General features: G+C 44.1%; 1 protein-coding gene across 2 annotated transcripts in view; it reads left to right on the forward strand.

Moving 5' to 3' along the window:
- The first annotated feature begins 5,730 nt into the window (after nt 1-5,730).
- The window catches only part of LOC144164277 (uncharacterized), a 32,190-nt gene continuing 22,939 nt past the window's right edge, over nt 5,731-14,981 (forward strand). Inside the window, exon 1 of one of the 2 annotated variants that reach the window (XM_077694787.1) lies at nt 5,731-5,892. In XM_077694787.1, coding sequence (XP_077550913.1) covers nt 5,845-5,892 — 48 coding nt within the window. In that variant the 5' untranslated portion in view covers nt 5,731-5,844. Of the gene's footprint in view, nt 5,893-9,677; nt 10,603-14,981 lie in introns of those variants that run through there. The other variant, XM_077694788.1, reaches the window with a different exon arrangement.

The following is a 14,981-nucleotide window of genomic DNA, read 5'->3' on the forward strand; positions in this document are numbered from 1 at the left end:
TTGATTGATTGTAGGGTTTAACGCGCCGACGCAACGCAGGCGATGAGGTGCGCCGTAGTGGAGGGCTCCGGATTAACTTTGACCACCTGGGGATCTTTAACGTGCACCGAAATCTCGTATACACGGGCGTTTTTGCTTTTCGCCCCCATCAGAAAAGCGGCCGCCGCGGCCGGGAATCGAACCCGCGACCTCGTGCTCAGCAGCGCAACGCCTTAGCCACTGAGCCACCGCGGCGGGTAGCGCATGGTCTCAATGAAAAAACCCTCCAATGCAAACTCACGTTGTCGCCTATTAAAGCAGTGATGAAAAATTACTTAGATCAAGTAAATTACAATTATTTCATGCATTAACTGTGTGCACTATAGGCTACAACACCACTTTGTATTGCATCTACACCGCAGCTGTAGACAAAAAAAACAATTTTGGTTAATTGTGAGAGGGAACAAAGCGAAACTGCTTAGAATTTTATGTGCCATTAAAATGCTTATTACAAGAGTCCGAAATCAACAATATTCAACAGTGGGAGCTGTGCTGTGCTTCTACATATTGGTGCATTGGCATGTCACAGCGCCAGGAAATCACCGCAGACTCAAGTTGTTGGCTTACATTAACTGCACTTTGTGAATTAGGCATTTACTATATGGTGATCAGGTTAGAGTTGTTAATAGGACTCAAATCAAGCTAATTTCTATGAGAATTAAAGCACTTTCATGCTGAGATAATGCATTTTACATTCTGTGCTTAAAGGGTCAAACAAAGTTGGTAACTGCTCCTTCGACCTGCGGTAACGTCACCCACAACAGCAGGAGTGCTACCAAAAAAAATCACATGAGCACTGATATATTTGTTAAATCTCTCGTTTATTTCACTCTCAATTTCTTGGAGTGCCTAAGTGTAATATTGATGGGGCATTCAGTTGGTCACTTCTGAGAGCTCCGGAAAGTTGAAGCCCATTCCCATTATGAAAGTTTGGTGCATATCCCTCAGATTATGAGCACTTTACGCAGAGTACACATGACCAATGAGTTTGAAGTGAGAGCACACCAAGATATATTGCTGCAGTGTGCTGAAATAAGCTGAGCTATTACAGTGGCCGTGCTGACTGTGCCACACCACCATAGTTACCTACTGCTCTAAGATTGGCCCGGCATATATGGTTGGGTGCAATGACCCCCCACTTGGATTGCGGGAACTTGCACGTTGACTGCTTCTGAACCTAAGAACTGGAGCAACTAACCAAATGCCCGTAAGTGGTTTTAGGTTTGTGATGAGTCTTCTGCAGACTTCAGGGTGTTTTTCTTTCTTGGTACTCGCCGAGTCCCACCTTTTTTCCTGAAAATGACGAGAAAAACAAGCATAATTTTTATGGAAGCACACTCTCAGGTTCCTTTTCATGCATGTTTTTTTTCACCGTGTTCATATGACTTGGCTTCTCGAAGACTCTTAATTAAGGTTTGGCTTCTCCAAGGATCTTAATTAAGGTCTGATATGTCTTGGCAACATCACATTGAATCATTGACTAAATCTCTGTCATCAACTGTGGGTGCTTTACCACGGTGTTGTCATTTTATGCCTGAGAAAGCAAAGCTAGAGATTTATCGCACATTATTTGTGTTACACTTGAATTATTGACGTCTGGTCTGGGTACAAGTACACTAGAAAATATGCATACAATTTATCGCCCACAGAAAAGAGCAGATCGTTGCATCGCAAACCTACCGAACTTGCACACAACACAAGGATTCTTTCTTAAATATAGAATTATAGTAATTAATAGTGCAACAAACTTGTGCGATTTTTGACTGTGTCACATTCTTGGTTATTTAATCACAAACTACAGCATTTTATCAGAACATTTTCGCAACTAACAGTACAACACACTGACTCTCACACCCGCAGCTCTGACAAGTGGCTTATTCCTCACCACCGGGCTAACTACAATTTTTAATTACTAGCATACCGTTTGCCTTCTCCACTCAACATATTGGAAGACGGGAAAAGAAACATCAATGCACTCTCTCCGCGTCAAGTGCACGAATACTTTTTAAACCATTGACAGAAATGTTCCGGAATGCTCAGTGTGGTTTATGTTTGTTTTGATGCGTGAGTTTGCCAAAATGTCGTTTTCTTGTTTGTCAAAAAGAGTTGCTATATAAACTTCGAATATCACTATTACAAGGTCATATACTGTTGTATGAAGAAGTCTTTTAAAGAAACAATGGTGTGCCTATTTCTGTTACATACGCTTTAGAATCTCCAGTCTGTATTTTAGGAATTTACCCCTTTGCTGTGTATTTGTGAAGCCCTGCTGCTTTGTACGGGCCCCCAGGTCCGCTCAAGTGGTTACTGAGCCGCTTTTTGTCTGGGTGGCCCCCAACACACCCGCTGGAAATTTAATTCTGATTCTGAAAGATGTAAAAAGTATATGCGACATTTAAAACTTTTGTGGAAAAAATTAGGTGCATGGGACTCAAATGAGCCTTCTTTGATATGCAATTCTTTTGAAGCAAGAACCATTTTGAGACACAAGTGGAGCCTTATTTCCCACGAAATAAATGATGAGAACGCAATTTTTTATGCCTTTTTGGCCTTTCTGTTTCTTGTGTGCCTGTTTTATGCAATTTGACACATCATTTATGTATCTTTCTCTTTTAACACAGTTAAGTAAATAACATTTACTCCAGTGGACAGAAGCCAAAATCTATCTTTTTGTGCTACCATTCAGTAACGTGCAGCCTTTGGCGATTTCAGGGGCAATGAAAACTTTTCAGTGTAGTCAATGCAGGCAATACCAGTCACTAAATTTGTCCAAATACTCACAGCGCAGCACCCAAACTCATCAACTTTCCCACTTGAAAAAAATATACAATAGCAAGGTTCCATGCAGGAAAAACCGTTCATCTGAAGAGAGTTACACAGGTACCACTCAACTACCACAGTCTGCTTATAATGCCCTAAGTGCTCTGACTGGCAGTGAGGAGCCTGTTTTGTGACTGCCAGGAACTGACTGAAGTTTGAGAGCAGTCTGCCGTTTTTAAAGATTCTCCCACTAGGTAATGATGACCAGCCTGCTCCCAAAGATTGCATCGCTGCCTCTATGACAGACATTATAGAAAATGTATTGTCGCGACTGCAAAGGAATGAGGAGGGACACATCCAAACGCTACAGCACCATAAACCCAAACTGGGGTCCCCGTTTATTCTTCACTTGTGGCCTGACACTGCAGTAGAAGCGGGTGGCCAGCACTCATCAGTGGCGGCTCAGTCCGACAGCATCACCACAGTATTGTCTGTGGATTACGTCAATGTGGATGCGAGTGCAGTGGAGAGTGGTGCACTAACGATTAAGGCCATCATTCCTCAAGTCAGAAGTGCGAAGCAAGTCACTCTCAGTGATGACAAGGAAGTGCAGAATGAAGTGCCAGTGCGGCTGCCCGCTCGGAAGTAAGGACCGAACTGAATATTGCTTGTTTCTTTATAACCTTTTAACGAGGTGAACAGAATTATTCTAATGCTCCTGCTTTTTAAAGCAAAAGGACCTACAGGAGCAACAATCAGAGAATAGTGCATCAGCTGTCACTGCACAGCCAACCATTTACTGCTAGCTTGTTCCAGAACAACAGCTGTCATAAGATGGCATTTTGACATCCAGATATATGAAGTTCTACATTTTACTTCACGAGCAGGAAAGAAAACATATAGCTTGTATGGAGACCAGACAAAAGATGAACGCAAATACAACAAGGGAAAGGCACTTTCGAGTTCATTCTGCAACTGCCATGCTCACCTGAAATCAATGTACCAAATGTGTGTACTACAGCCTGTGCATTCGGTGTAACGACAGCTGTTAATGCACCCAGTTGACACTATTAACCAAAATACATGGCAGCATTACAGCTCCTCAAAAGGTAATTTTTCAGGTAGCAAAGTAAAATAGAGGCACAGCAATCTGCGAGGGCCACAATTTTATATTGGCAGAGAAGGGTTCACTGTTTATATATCACTGCACTGTTAACAGTTTCCTGACATGATTATTTTGCCCATTCATTTAAAATACAAAAATCGACAAATCACCGAACACCAGCTGCATCCACAGGAGGCATATAACTAGAGTCAACCTTGCAACACTTTTTAAAACCGCACAACAGTCAGCACTCATTTTCTTACTGGCCGTTGTCACTGTAAGTGCACCGATTCAAAATGAGGACCACACAGCACAACGCTGAGTGTGCCGCAACAGTGCACGCCGCAGTAAAAATTATGCACATTGACTGCTGTAACTGCTAACATGCAATTGGAACACCAAAGTGGCGGAGCATGATTACGAGGCTCTAGGCGCAGCCCTACTATTATAATCACGCCGTGCTAGTTGTGATAAACATGTGGCTGCATTCTACATGAATTAAAACGATACTGGTATTACTGCAGACGGAAACCTTCCTTGTCACTCGATCTTCGTGGCAGAAAATGCTGCTTGCTAAGTCAGTTTGTTTTCAACAGGTGTAACTGAAGCTAAGCAGTTAAATGTAGTACCTGGTAAGGGCCAGAGTAGAGGACGCAAGACGAAAAAAAAAAGGGAAACCCGCAGTGGTGGCCTTTCGTTCTGTCGCCAACTCAATCAGCAACACAAACGTTTTTATTTTTGGTAGTACCTAGCGCATTCCTCCCAGACAGAACGCTAAACACTGCCACCAGAAAATGCAGAGTCCCAGAACTGCAGATGACGTCTAATCAGCTGGTCTCCCTCTTGCCTGGACGGCCCTTCACACATTTCACGTCGATTTCGTCTTTAATTTTTGATGTATATTTCCTCACAGTTGTGCGAGTGAAGCAATACACGCCGCAAAATGTTGCCTGTAAACGACACCCAAATAAACTTACCCACCTGGAAAATGATGACCGCCCATTGCAGCGACTCGGTGTCAGATTGCTCGACTACTTCAGAGGACTTTTTCAAGCGCACACTTCTGCTACAACTTGGCCGGACCACTGGTAAAGCATCACACCGCCAACACGCACCACAAAATCCGCGTTTTGAACACCACATAGCAGCGTCTTCGGGCGTCATTTTTGTGCATTTTGACGTCAACTTCGGCAAACACGAACTCTTGGGCGGCCCCAGTAACGAGGCGCACGCACGCAAATATAATAAGGATTAGCTGCAGTAGTTAGCAGCAAATATTCACTCTTAATGAACTGTCACACTAGAGGCACTACCACAAAGAAAGAAATCCTACTGCTATCGACGACCATCCTTCCGCGTCCACCATGGAGGAAGGAAAAGTTTCTTCTTCCTCCATGGCGTCCACGGCCAGCATGGCCGGCTACGCGGCTACGGCTCTTCAAAAAGAAGCCACCAGCTGCCATTGTAACAAAACTAATAAAATAAATGTATGGTTTTGATTTTGTTAAAATTTATTATTGCGGTTTATTTCAAGCAATTATACAGTTGAAATAACTATAGTTATGTATTAAGAACTTAATTTTTAGTTCCAGCTGGTACTAGCCGTTGTTGCTATGCAACTCTGGTTGCTATGCAGCTTAGTGTTATGACACATTCAAAACAATATGGCAAATTGTGTCCAGAAAGGCAAAAATTTATCATTTAACAATTTGTCGAAACAAAAACGCGTAATATAAAGCTAACAGTTCTACACTTTGCTGTAACCAGTTGGCAACATTGGCTTGCTTTTTTTTTTGTTTGTTGTTGTACCGTTATCCCAAGATTTCGAAACTATAGTCATATCAGATATCAGTCATATTATCTTTATAACCCAGTCCCGTGGGCCGTGAGGGCTGGGAAAGTTCGGAGAAGGCTTTCATTCTGTTCCCGTGCTCTGTGGGATGGACGCCGCCGCCCGTGAGCCCTGGAAAGGACTGCCGTTCAAGAAAGTACGTGCGTAGTAGTGGTAGTAGTATATGTTGTGTCGTTGTGTGGTATTAGTTCTTTGTTGATCTGTGTCTGGCTTAGGCGAGGTGATAAGAAACGAGTGTGCACATTTCTTGGTATTTTGAAGTCCACAGCAGTGCCTTTTTGTCAGTGTCAGTTGTGCCGTTATTTTTGAAATACGTTTTTGAATTTTCTCAGAGTGCATTTTTCTGTGTAATTGGTTTTCGTTCTCTGAAGGCGGCATCCCGTCATATGACAGCAATTATGCGCTCACGTTCGACTTAGCATCGTAGACGTCACAAGTTTTCAGCTCGAAAGACCACTACGCGTAAAATTTCGCGCTCTTACATAAACGCACTTCTTAATTAATTCGTTGTCAGGCGCAGAGCGATCGGAGGAGCACGCATGCTGCCCTACTGGTGTCCTTAACCACCTTGTATTTTTATCTAAATGTAGCCTTTCTACATCTGCGTGTTTTACGTCATTGCATGGCGTTTTGAAGACTAGTGTGTGCGTGGCATGGATTAGAAGTGGGCAGTTGCCTGTGCTCGTTTCTGAAATGCCCATCAGTGTTCTCATTCTGTAATTTCTACAATTTTTTTTAGCCATTTAGCTGGCATGTCAGCGGTGCCGCGCACGTTTGCGGTAGATTTCAAAACATGCCGAAGGTTACTTCAAAGCAGCATGTTCGCAAAAAGGCACTCCGCGAAGTTCACGACCTTCTTGCCACTTTAGGGTCCAGTCAACAAGATTCTGGATTAATTAGCCACCCCGGAAGGTCTGACAGCTCACAGCCCACCTTGAGCCAGAGCAGCTCTACGTTTTTATCAAATGAACAGCCAGTGACTGTTGAAAGTTGTGCTCATGGAAGCCGTGATGGCGAATCGGATCCTAGTGCTAATCTCGGTGGTTGGGGGAGTCCAGATGACTCCCAAAGTTTTGCCGAGCAAGCGCTTCAAGGAATCGGCCCAATCACTGATGAGTGGACAGATGAGTGGATTTCGGTGGATTCCGATGATGAGTCAGGTGATTTAAGGTGTTCTGGGGATGTTGGTGATTCAGACAGCCAACCCACTAGCTTTGCCAGCAGTCTAGCAGAATGGGCTGTAACTCATAACATCACCCACAAGTCTCTCTCGTCACTTTTAGTACTCTTAAAAGCGCACGAGTGTTTTGTTGAACTACCAAAGGATGCTCGTAGCCTTTTAAAGACTCCACGCATGGCAGCAAAGAGAGCAGGCATTGTGTTATTGAAGCCTGGATCTTATTGCCACTACGGCCTCAAAGAAGGACTGGAGCGGGTCATTTTGAACTCGCAGCAGTGCCCCGAACCGATCGCAGTTAGCTTTAACATTGATGGTCTTCCGCTGTCCAAGAGCACTAATACAGTCCTTTGGCCGATTCAGTGCCTTGTTCATGGCTGTGTTGGCAGTTGTTTACCAAATCCGTTTGTTGTAGGGGCATTTGTTGGGGCTTCGAAGCCAGACTCAGCGAATGACTATTTGGGGCCTTTTGTCGAGGAGTTGAAAGATGTCATCAACAACGGTTTGCCCATCTCTGGTAAGGCAGTGCGCATTGAACTGCGGCACATCATATGCGATGCTCCAGCCCGTGCTTTTGCGTTTAGCGTCAAAGGGCATACAAGCTACAATGGTTGCCCCAAGTGCACAGCAGAGGCTGATCGTGGTGACAAGGTGCACTTCACCACGACAGCAGGCCATCCCCGGACTGACCAGTCTTTGCGTGCTCAGACAGACATGGAACACCACAAAGGGACGTCTGTTCTGACTGAATTGCCGATCGACCTTGTGCGCTGCGCACCTCTTGATCCGATGCACCTGGTGTACCTTGGCGTGACCAGGAAGCTTGTAAACCTCTGGCTAGCTGCAGGCGGGATCGGGGGGGCTGTACGTGACTCCATCTCAGAGCACCACTGCTCATTGCAGAAGCACGTGCCAGATGAGTTTGTGCGGAAGCCAAGGTCGCTGAAAGAGAAGGACAGGTGGAAAGCCACAGAGTTTCGGCTTCTTCTTCATTACACTGGACCAGTAGTTCTTCAGTGCATACCAGGAAGGATGTACTTGAACTTTCTAACTCTGCATGCAGCAGTGTCTATTCTAAGCAACAGGTCCTTATGTGAGATGTATGCAGACTATGCAAATCGCCTTCTAGCACACTTTGTGAAGGAATTTGCTGATCTGTATGGAGGAACAACTGTGTCCTACAATGTGCACTGTCTTCTGCATCTTGCAGCAGACGCGGAACAACATGGCACCCTGGACAGTTTTTCTGCATTTCCTTTTGAGAACAATATGCAGGCCATAAAAAAGCTAATCCGCAAACCAGGGTGCCCCCTTAGCCAGATCTACAACAGGATGGCAGAGAAAAATCTTCACGTGAAGGCCTCTGGTGGGAGCTGCAGGGAAAGCTACACTCTGTTGGGCAGCCATGAGGCAGGAGGCCTTCCATTGCAGTGTGTACCACCCGAGTACAGTGAACTTAGGTTTCAAAGTTTTGCGTTGAGCATAAAGCAAGGCAACAACTGCTGCAAAGTCAACGAAGACATTGTTATGATTAACAGCTTTGCTCACAGAAAGGAAGATGGCCTCCCATGCATTGTAGGCCGGCAGTTCAAGGAATTGGAACCGCTCTATGAACATCCTTTTGACTCAACGAGACTTGGTATTGCTGTTGTGGGAAAGCTGTCCTCCACAAAGTGTTGGTTGATAGAAGCTGTTACGAAGTTGGTTATTTTTCCGTACAAGCAAAAGTTTGTGGTGATTCCCATGTTACATACAAGCTGAAGCTGTCTGTGAATGTGCTAGCTTGTCTAAGAGGACAAAACTGCAATTTGTAGTCATGTAGCTGCATTACCATATTTGCTCAATTATAAATCAATATTTTTGGATAAAACCAGCGCAGACGAAGACGAAGGAAGTGCAACACAAGTGCAACTTCGGAAGTGCAACTTCATCTTCGTCTGAGTTCGCGCTGGTTTTATCCAAGAATGCCTTTCCAACTAGCCCAGCTTGCAACCCTCCTGCAGTATAAATCAATAGTTTCAAGCAGAAAGTGGTATGCATAAGTCGGTCAACTTAGATTTACAGTCAAACGTGCCGAGTACACATTAAAACCAGAATAGCATGCAGTTGCCACCTCCTAGATGCTTCACTAAAAGTAGTGTGTAGCCAATAGTATCTACAGTTTTAGCCAAACAAAGTGCATGTCACGAGCTGCCATTTTGATTATGCTCATGCAGTGTTTTATTTTGGGTTAATTTTCAATAGAAGTTTGCCTGCTTGGCACCACTATGTACCAATATCATGATGGGGCTGCGTTTAAAGCAAAGTTTTGCTGGCAGGCACAAGCTCACTGAGGCTCTCAACAAGGGAACGACTCAGCATTGATGAAACATCTGCATTGGGGTTGGGGGAGGCGTGGGGGTCTTGATACAATTAGTTGTGGGGTTTAACGTGTCGAAGGTACACTTGGGCAGTGGGGCACACAATAGCAGAGGGCTCCGGACTAATTTTGACCACCTGGGGATCTTTAACGTGCACCGAAATATCGTACACACGGAAGTTTTTGCTTTTCACCTCCATCAGAAAAGTGGCGGCCGAGAATCGAACCCACGTCCTCGTGCTCAGCAGCACAAGCACAGAAATCTTAATGCATGGGCGTTGGTCACTCTTCACCTCCATCCAGAAAGCGGCCACCGTGGCTGGGATCGAACGCAAGTCTTTGGGCTCTGCAGCGTAATGACTTAGCCACAGGGCCACTATGGCAAGTGGTTCTTGAGACAAGCTTAAAATGGAATCCAGCAAAGCTCTGTTGCAGCCTCAGTCAACAAGCACCACATTGGAAATGCACTTGAGGGCACCGAATATTGCATGACTTTTATGAGGGGGGCAGCTATGTGCAGTCATAATGAATCCGGCAAATGAAGATGATGTTGACTTATCCTGAGCAGATTCATAGCTAATAATGGTTGTTTCAGTTTCGGGGCTACTATCATCCTTGCCTTGTTTGGCCGGCCTACATTCAAAAAATGTTCGTCCCTGTGAGTTAAAATAGTTGGCCTAGAGTCTGTGCCAGCCGAGATTTGAGTAAATACGGTAAGTGTGCGTGCTTGTTTATGGTGTTCTACACAGAAACTTCAAAATAGGTAATTTATTTTACAAGCTGCATGCTGGCATGGTCGATGTTCCTTTGCAGGCAGTTTTTTACATATTTTAACAGTAATCAATAGTGACAAAAAAAGTTTGTGAAAGTATTATGGTGCCCATGCTGTTAGGTAATACAATGCTGTTAGGTGCCTACACAAATGTCCATCAGCCTGCTTGTTTGTTTATGTTGTGGTTTTATCACTACAACGTGCTAAACGGGCCTGTATCCAACTCTTCCATTTATGTGTCTGGTGTAAGCAAATTCAGTTCCTTAAATCGGTTGGCTAGTTTGTATTTGGTGCATTGGAGTGGTGTGTGGAAGTGCAGCAAGAGGAGTAAATGTCTGCCATGAACACCTGTGACTCTGAAGTGGGGAACTTTTGAGGACACTTTAGTACCAGTGTATGGGCCCATTATTTTATGCTTGTGGGAACTTTGTGCTCCACGTCACATTTTCAATTGACATGTGAAGAACTCCTGTGGATAAGAAGCCCATTTTGTGCCTGAGCTGACACTGCACAGTGGCTGGACAAGCATTACCCATACGTGATCACTTAATTATCAGCCTTTTGCCTGCACTGTTGCTTAATTTTTGTAATGTGCACAGGTCACTGTGTCTTCCCGCAGTACTTTTATGCCAAGTCTGGCAGCATGTGCACTTTTGAATTTGGCATGAAAGGGCTACGCAGACAAAACACAAGTTTAGTTTATTTGAAAGATTGCATCGTTACAATCATAATATCAGCAGCACCTTTAACGCACACTTCACTAAATAAGCTATATAATTAGAAAAAGTGGAAATGGTCATTTCCTGCAACAGAACCTATGGTGTCATATGCCCAGCTGTGCGATTGGCTGAGGCCAGCAAAAGCAGACGCAAACGCAAAGTAGGCAGGGCATATGGGCTTGCCGAATGAGCTTTTTGCGCTGAAATCTGAGAATGGTGAGGTAGCCCACCACTTTGGAGCTGTCTTTCGCAACACTGGTTGATTGGCGTTAGCGACATTGTCTTACGTGACGCTGTTTGTCGAGCATACCTTATGTTTCACGAAGCAATTACTTTCTACCATAACAAAAACATTGTCAGGTGCAAACGTGGTTAAAAATGAAGCAATGGCGGACAATGGTCCGTGGCTCGACGGTAAGCAAGGCTCCAGAACCTAACGACGCACTGCAAGGTCACTAGAATACCCGCCGCTCGACCTCATAGTGACATCACGAAAACACACGATTTGGTGGGAGAATCAAAATATTAACCTAATTGATTCATTTCTCAGTGAATATGGCATCATTTTCTGCTGGACAAGCACTATAAAGCACGAAATCTTTCCAATAAAACAAACTTGCATTTTGTCGGCATGGCCCCTTTAAAGAGTGCTAGTTGTTCTGGCAGCCACTCTGTTAAACGGGTGGCTCACCTGTTTTCTCTCATGTGCATGACATGACCAGTCCATGCCCATTTACTTCATTTAATTAGAGTTTGAATTTTTTCCTCTTGTGTCTGTTGCCCAATCCACGCAGCTCTTTCTTGATTCCTAAGCATTACCCCTAGCATTATTTTTTCCATAGCCCGTGGGGCTCATTTATGTTTCCTTTCGAGTCACTTAGACTCCAATTTTCTGCTCCATACGTGATTTTTGGAAGAACGTGTTGATAATATTTTAGCTTTTTGAGTGACAGCTAGAGGAATCTTACGATACAGGATATCAGAACTTCTACCAAAAGCAGCCCCCTTCATGTTTATTCTGGCGGTAATTGTTTTTCACGATTGGGGTCAGCACTTATGACTTGCCCAAAAAAGACGTAAACATTTACTGTTTTGAAGATTTCATGCCTGAATTAAGGGGAGACGAAAGTCTTGAAATTAACTTTTTTAATAATAGGTCTGTGATAATGAAACTCACTGTGTATATGTGTTTTGTTTTCCTCATTTAAAATATGTAATTAGTTTTCATGTAGCATAATTATTTTTTCAGTTAAAAAAACACTGGAGCCTAATTAAGTAATTTCTTACGGGTCGTTCAGGGGCTTTTTATTCAATTTTTTTTATATAAATGGTATGGATGTGTAGCTTAAGACCTGCCATGCATGCTGATGCTATTTGTATTCCTGTAAAGTTAGTTGACTGGATAGAATTAGTCTAAGTATGCCAAGTACAGTTTTCAGAAAACTTAATGAGCTCACGTACATTTATTTGAGGCACATTGAGCCAATTAAAATAGCATCAGCATGCAGTTCATTTTATCCCGAATTCAACGGTATACCCTTCGAAAAAAAACAACATGAAAACCTTTTTAAGGCGAGGCACATATGCAGAAAAAAAAAGGAAGCTGAGAAAATCGTACTTGAAGTTTTACTGCAAGTAAGTTTTATTTATTGAGCATGTGAAAAATAGAAATGCTTTAGAATGTAGCTTTCTTTTCGCTCAACACGAGCATACCAAGTTTGCTGAAATTATATGAAATCCTCTGCACACAGATGGCACTTGGCAGAAAAACTGAGCAAAAGCAAAGCCCGAACGTTGCTTCAATTTTTACGCTGTTGGCAGCGCGCCGTCTCTTTAGCGACTAAGGCTGAGGTGCCTATCGTGCACCACAGCTGTAAACGCTTATTTTGTTATGTCACCGATCCAATCATTGCAATGAATTTGGCTCCAGGGCGATTTGCATCGCGCGAAACGAGTTACAACGAAGGGGCTAGTAACGGCATGCATGCCGTTACCAGTGGCGTGCATGCGCTTGGCGAGGTGGGATAACCGCGTTTTCGATTTAATCTACTCGCACATCACGTCACCCTCGCACGTTGTGCACAGTGCGAGCATTTATCATTCTCAAATCGCTCATATCTGTATGGTAACTTGCCGGCGAAGAAGCGCGCGCCGGATGCGGGCCGTCCCGCCGCGGCATCGTTGATCACAGAATGAACACACTTCCTTTGCGCCGGCGGCTAGCGGCATCCTCCAATTTAACATTCATTTTCTTTCCATGTGCTGCTGATCTAAAGATAGACGCACCTTAGCGCACCCTCAGCCCGCAGATACCTACCTCCATCTCGGCGCCGTTCTCGCGATAAGCCGTCGTCAGGCACGCAGAAAAGCGCATTCCAGGCGCTTTTAATACTGCTCGTTCTTCCTTTCGGTTATCGATAGACATATTTATTTGTTTTTACGTCGTGCCGCGGTGCGGGGCTTTTGCCGGTCCTTGCATAGACGAGTTCATGAGCCGTTGCACCTGTTGCACTGTGATGAGTGTGCCGAGCAGATTGCGCCCTGCGGCCACGTGCAGTCAGTAGCCGATTGGGTGGCGCGACCGTCTCTTTTCTACCCCGGTTGTACTCGCAACCAACGAACGAAACGAAGCGGTCCTGGCGGGGAATTGAAAACGAAAAGACTCGCTCCGAATGAGGCCACGATGGACGGCGAATCGGAGAAAAATGCTATTTTCGCGTCGAATCCTGGCCGATTTTAGCGGTCGTCGGCGCTATAAATTGATATTATGGCTCAAATACGTACTCCAGGGTATTGGCTGACCGGAAGAAAAATAGCTCTACATTCCGAAAATGGCGATTTTGAAAAATCCATTTTTGGGCCAAATTTTGCTTTGATACATATAACCTTTGACTTTTTTATCCAGCAACCATGGCTTGACAATGTACACACTCCAAAATGATAAAAATGAATGGCATAGCAAACTTCAATTACTTTGGCATGAAGTGTATTCTGCAAATCAAGGAGCCTTAATTAGTGACACTTCACCCGAGGCATCTGCATTAATGGTGGCACTTCTGGTTATCTGTATCGCTAAAACCTGGCTTGAATCCAGCCACAGGCAAGCATCAGAACCTTTTTTTAGACAAGTCATGGTGATCATGCATGCTCACCTTGCAAAACTGTAGGTGAAGCCAGTCTAATCTGTCGTGGCTGTTAGCGGGCACAGAGCCTTGAAACTACGCAATAAGATTTTTCAGGCTTTCTTAGGGTGCCTCCATTTCCTGCTGATTGCTGTGCTGCCATGCGGGCAAATATTTCCTGGGTGCTGCTGAAACAGCTACTTATAGAAATGGTGGCAACAGCTTTCAATTTGGGCACCCCATCTGCTAATTGAGAACGTGTATGTGTGTTCAGTCTGTCCGCACCATATTCGGTGCCAAGTGAGCAAAACCTTCATTGTTTTTTGGGTTTGTCATTGAGGGATAACATTCAGATGCATTGCTGTCTCCCCCATTATGTTCTCTTGGTGTGCACACTGTGTGTTTGGATGCTGATACAATTCTTTATTTGTGAATATTAAAAAGGTAATTGGTTACAGGTAGTCGACACCCTCCGTTGGTTGGAAAATGCAGACACCACAAACATGTAGAGTTGCAAACAAGGCACTACAGTAAAATGAAATTAGAAAAAGCTAAAATATTGGGCATAAAAAGAATGTTCCAAGAGCTCATTCAAGTGCACCACAGTAGCAAAGAAAACGATTTTTAATGGTGGAAACAAGGAGTACAGCTCTGATTTACTTGATGAGCGTCCAGCGCCTAGATCTGGGCAAGGCCTGATACATTGTTTTGTCCCCAGCAAAGCTGCTGTTATGTCGCAATTAAAAGAATTTACTTCGTTTCACTGTTCTGTTGCTCAACAAAACCTAGTAGGGACTATAACGTGCAGGTACAAAACCTTTTGCTACTTATAATTCCTATTTTTGATGCTATAAGATCAATGCATGCCATTGCAGTTATGCATGCTTGCAATGAATGAAGAGTGCAGTTGTAGATTGGGGAAAGCATCATTAACTGCACTAGTGGGCAAGACAAAAGTTGTACTACATAAGCTTCATAACCCGACAGAGTTGCAGTTTCTTTCTTTTTCGTTTGCCCAAAATAGTGATGCAGCAGCTAAGGCATGATGCTTCTGAGCATCAGTTGTTGGTCACTAC

This window comes from Haemaphysalis longicornis, unplaced genomic scaffold (assembly GCF_048455015.1).
Source record: "Haemaphysalis longicornis isolate Haplotype H1 unplaced genomic scaffold, Haemaphysalis longicornis Haplotype H1 scaffold_13, whole genome shotgun sequence".
Classification (NCBI taxonomy): Eukaryota; Metazoa; Arthropoda; class Arachnida; order Ixodida; family Ixodidae; genus Haemaphysalis; species Haemaphysalis longicornis.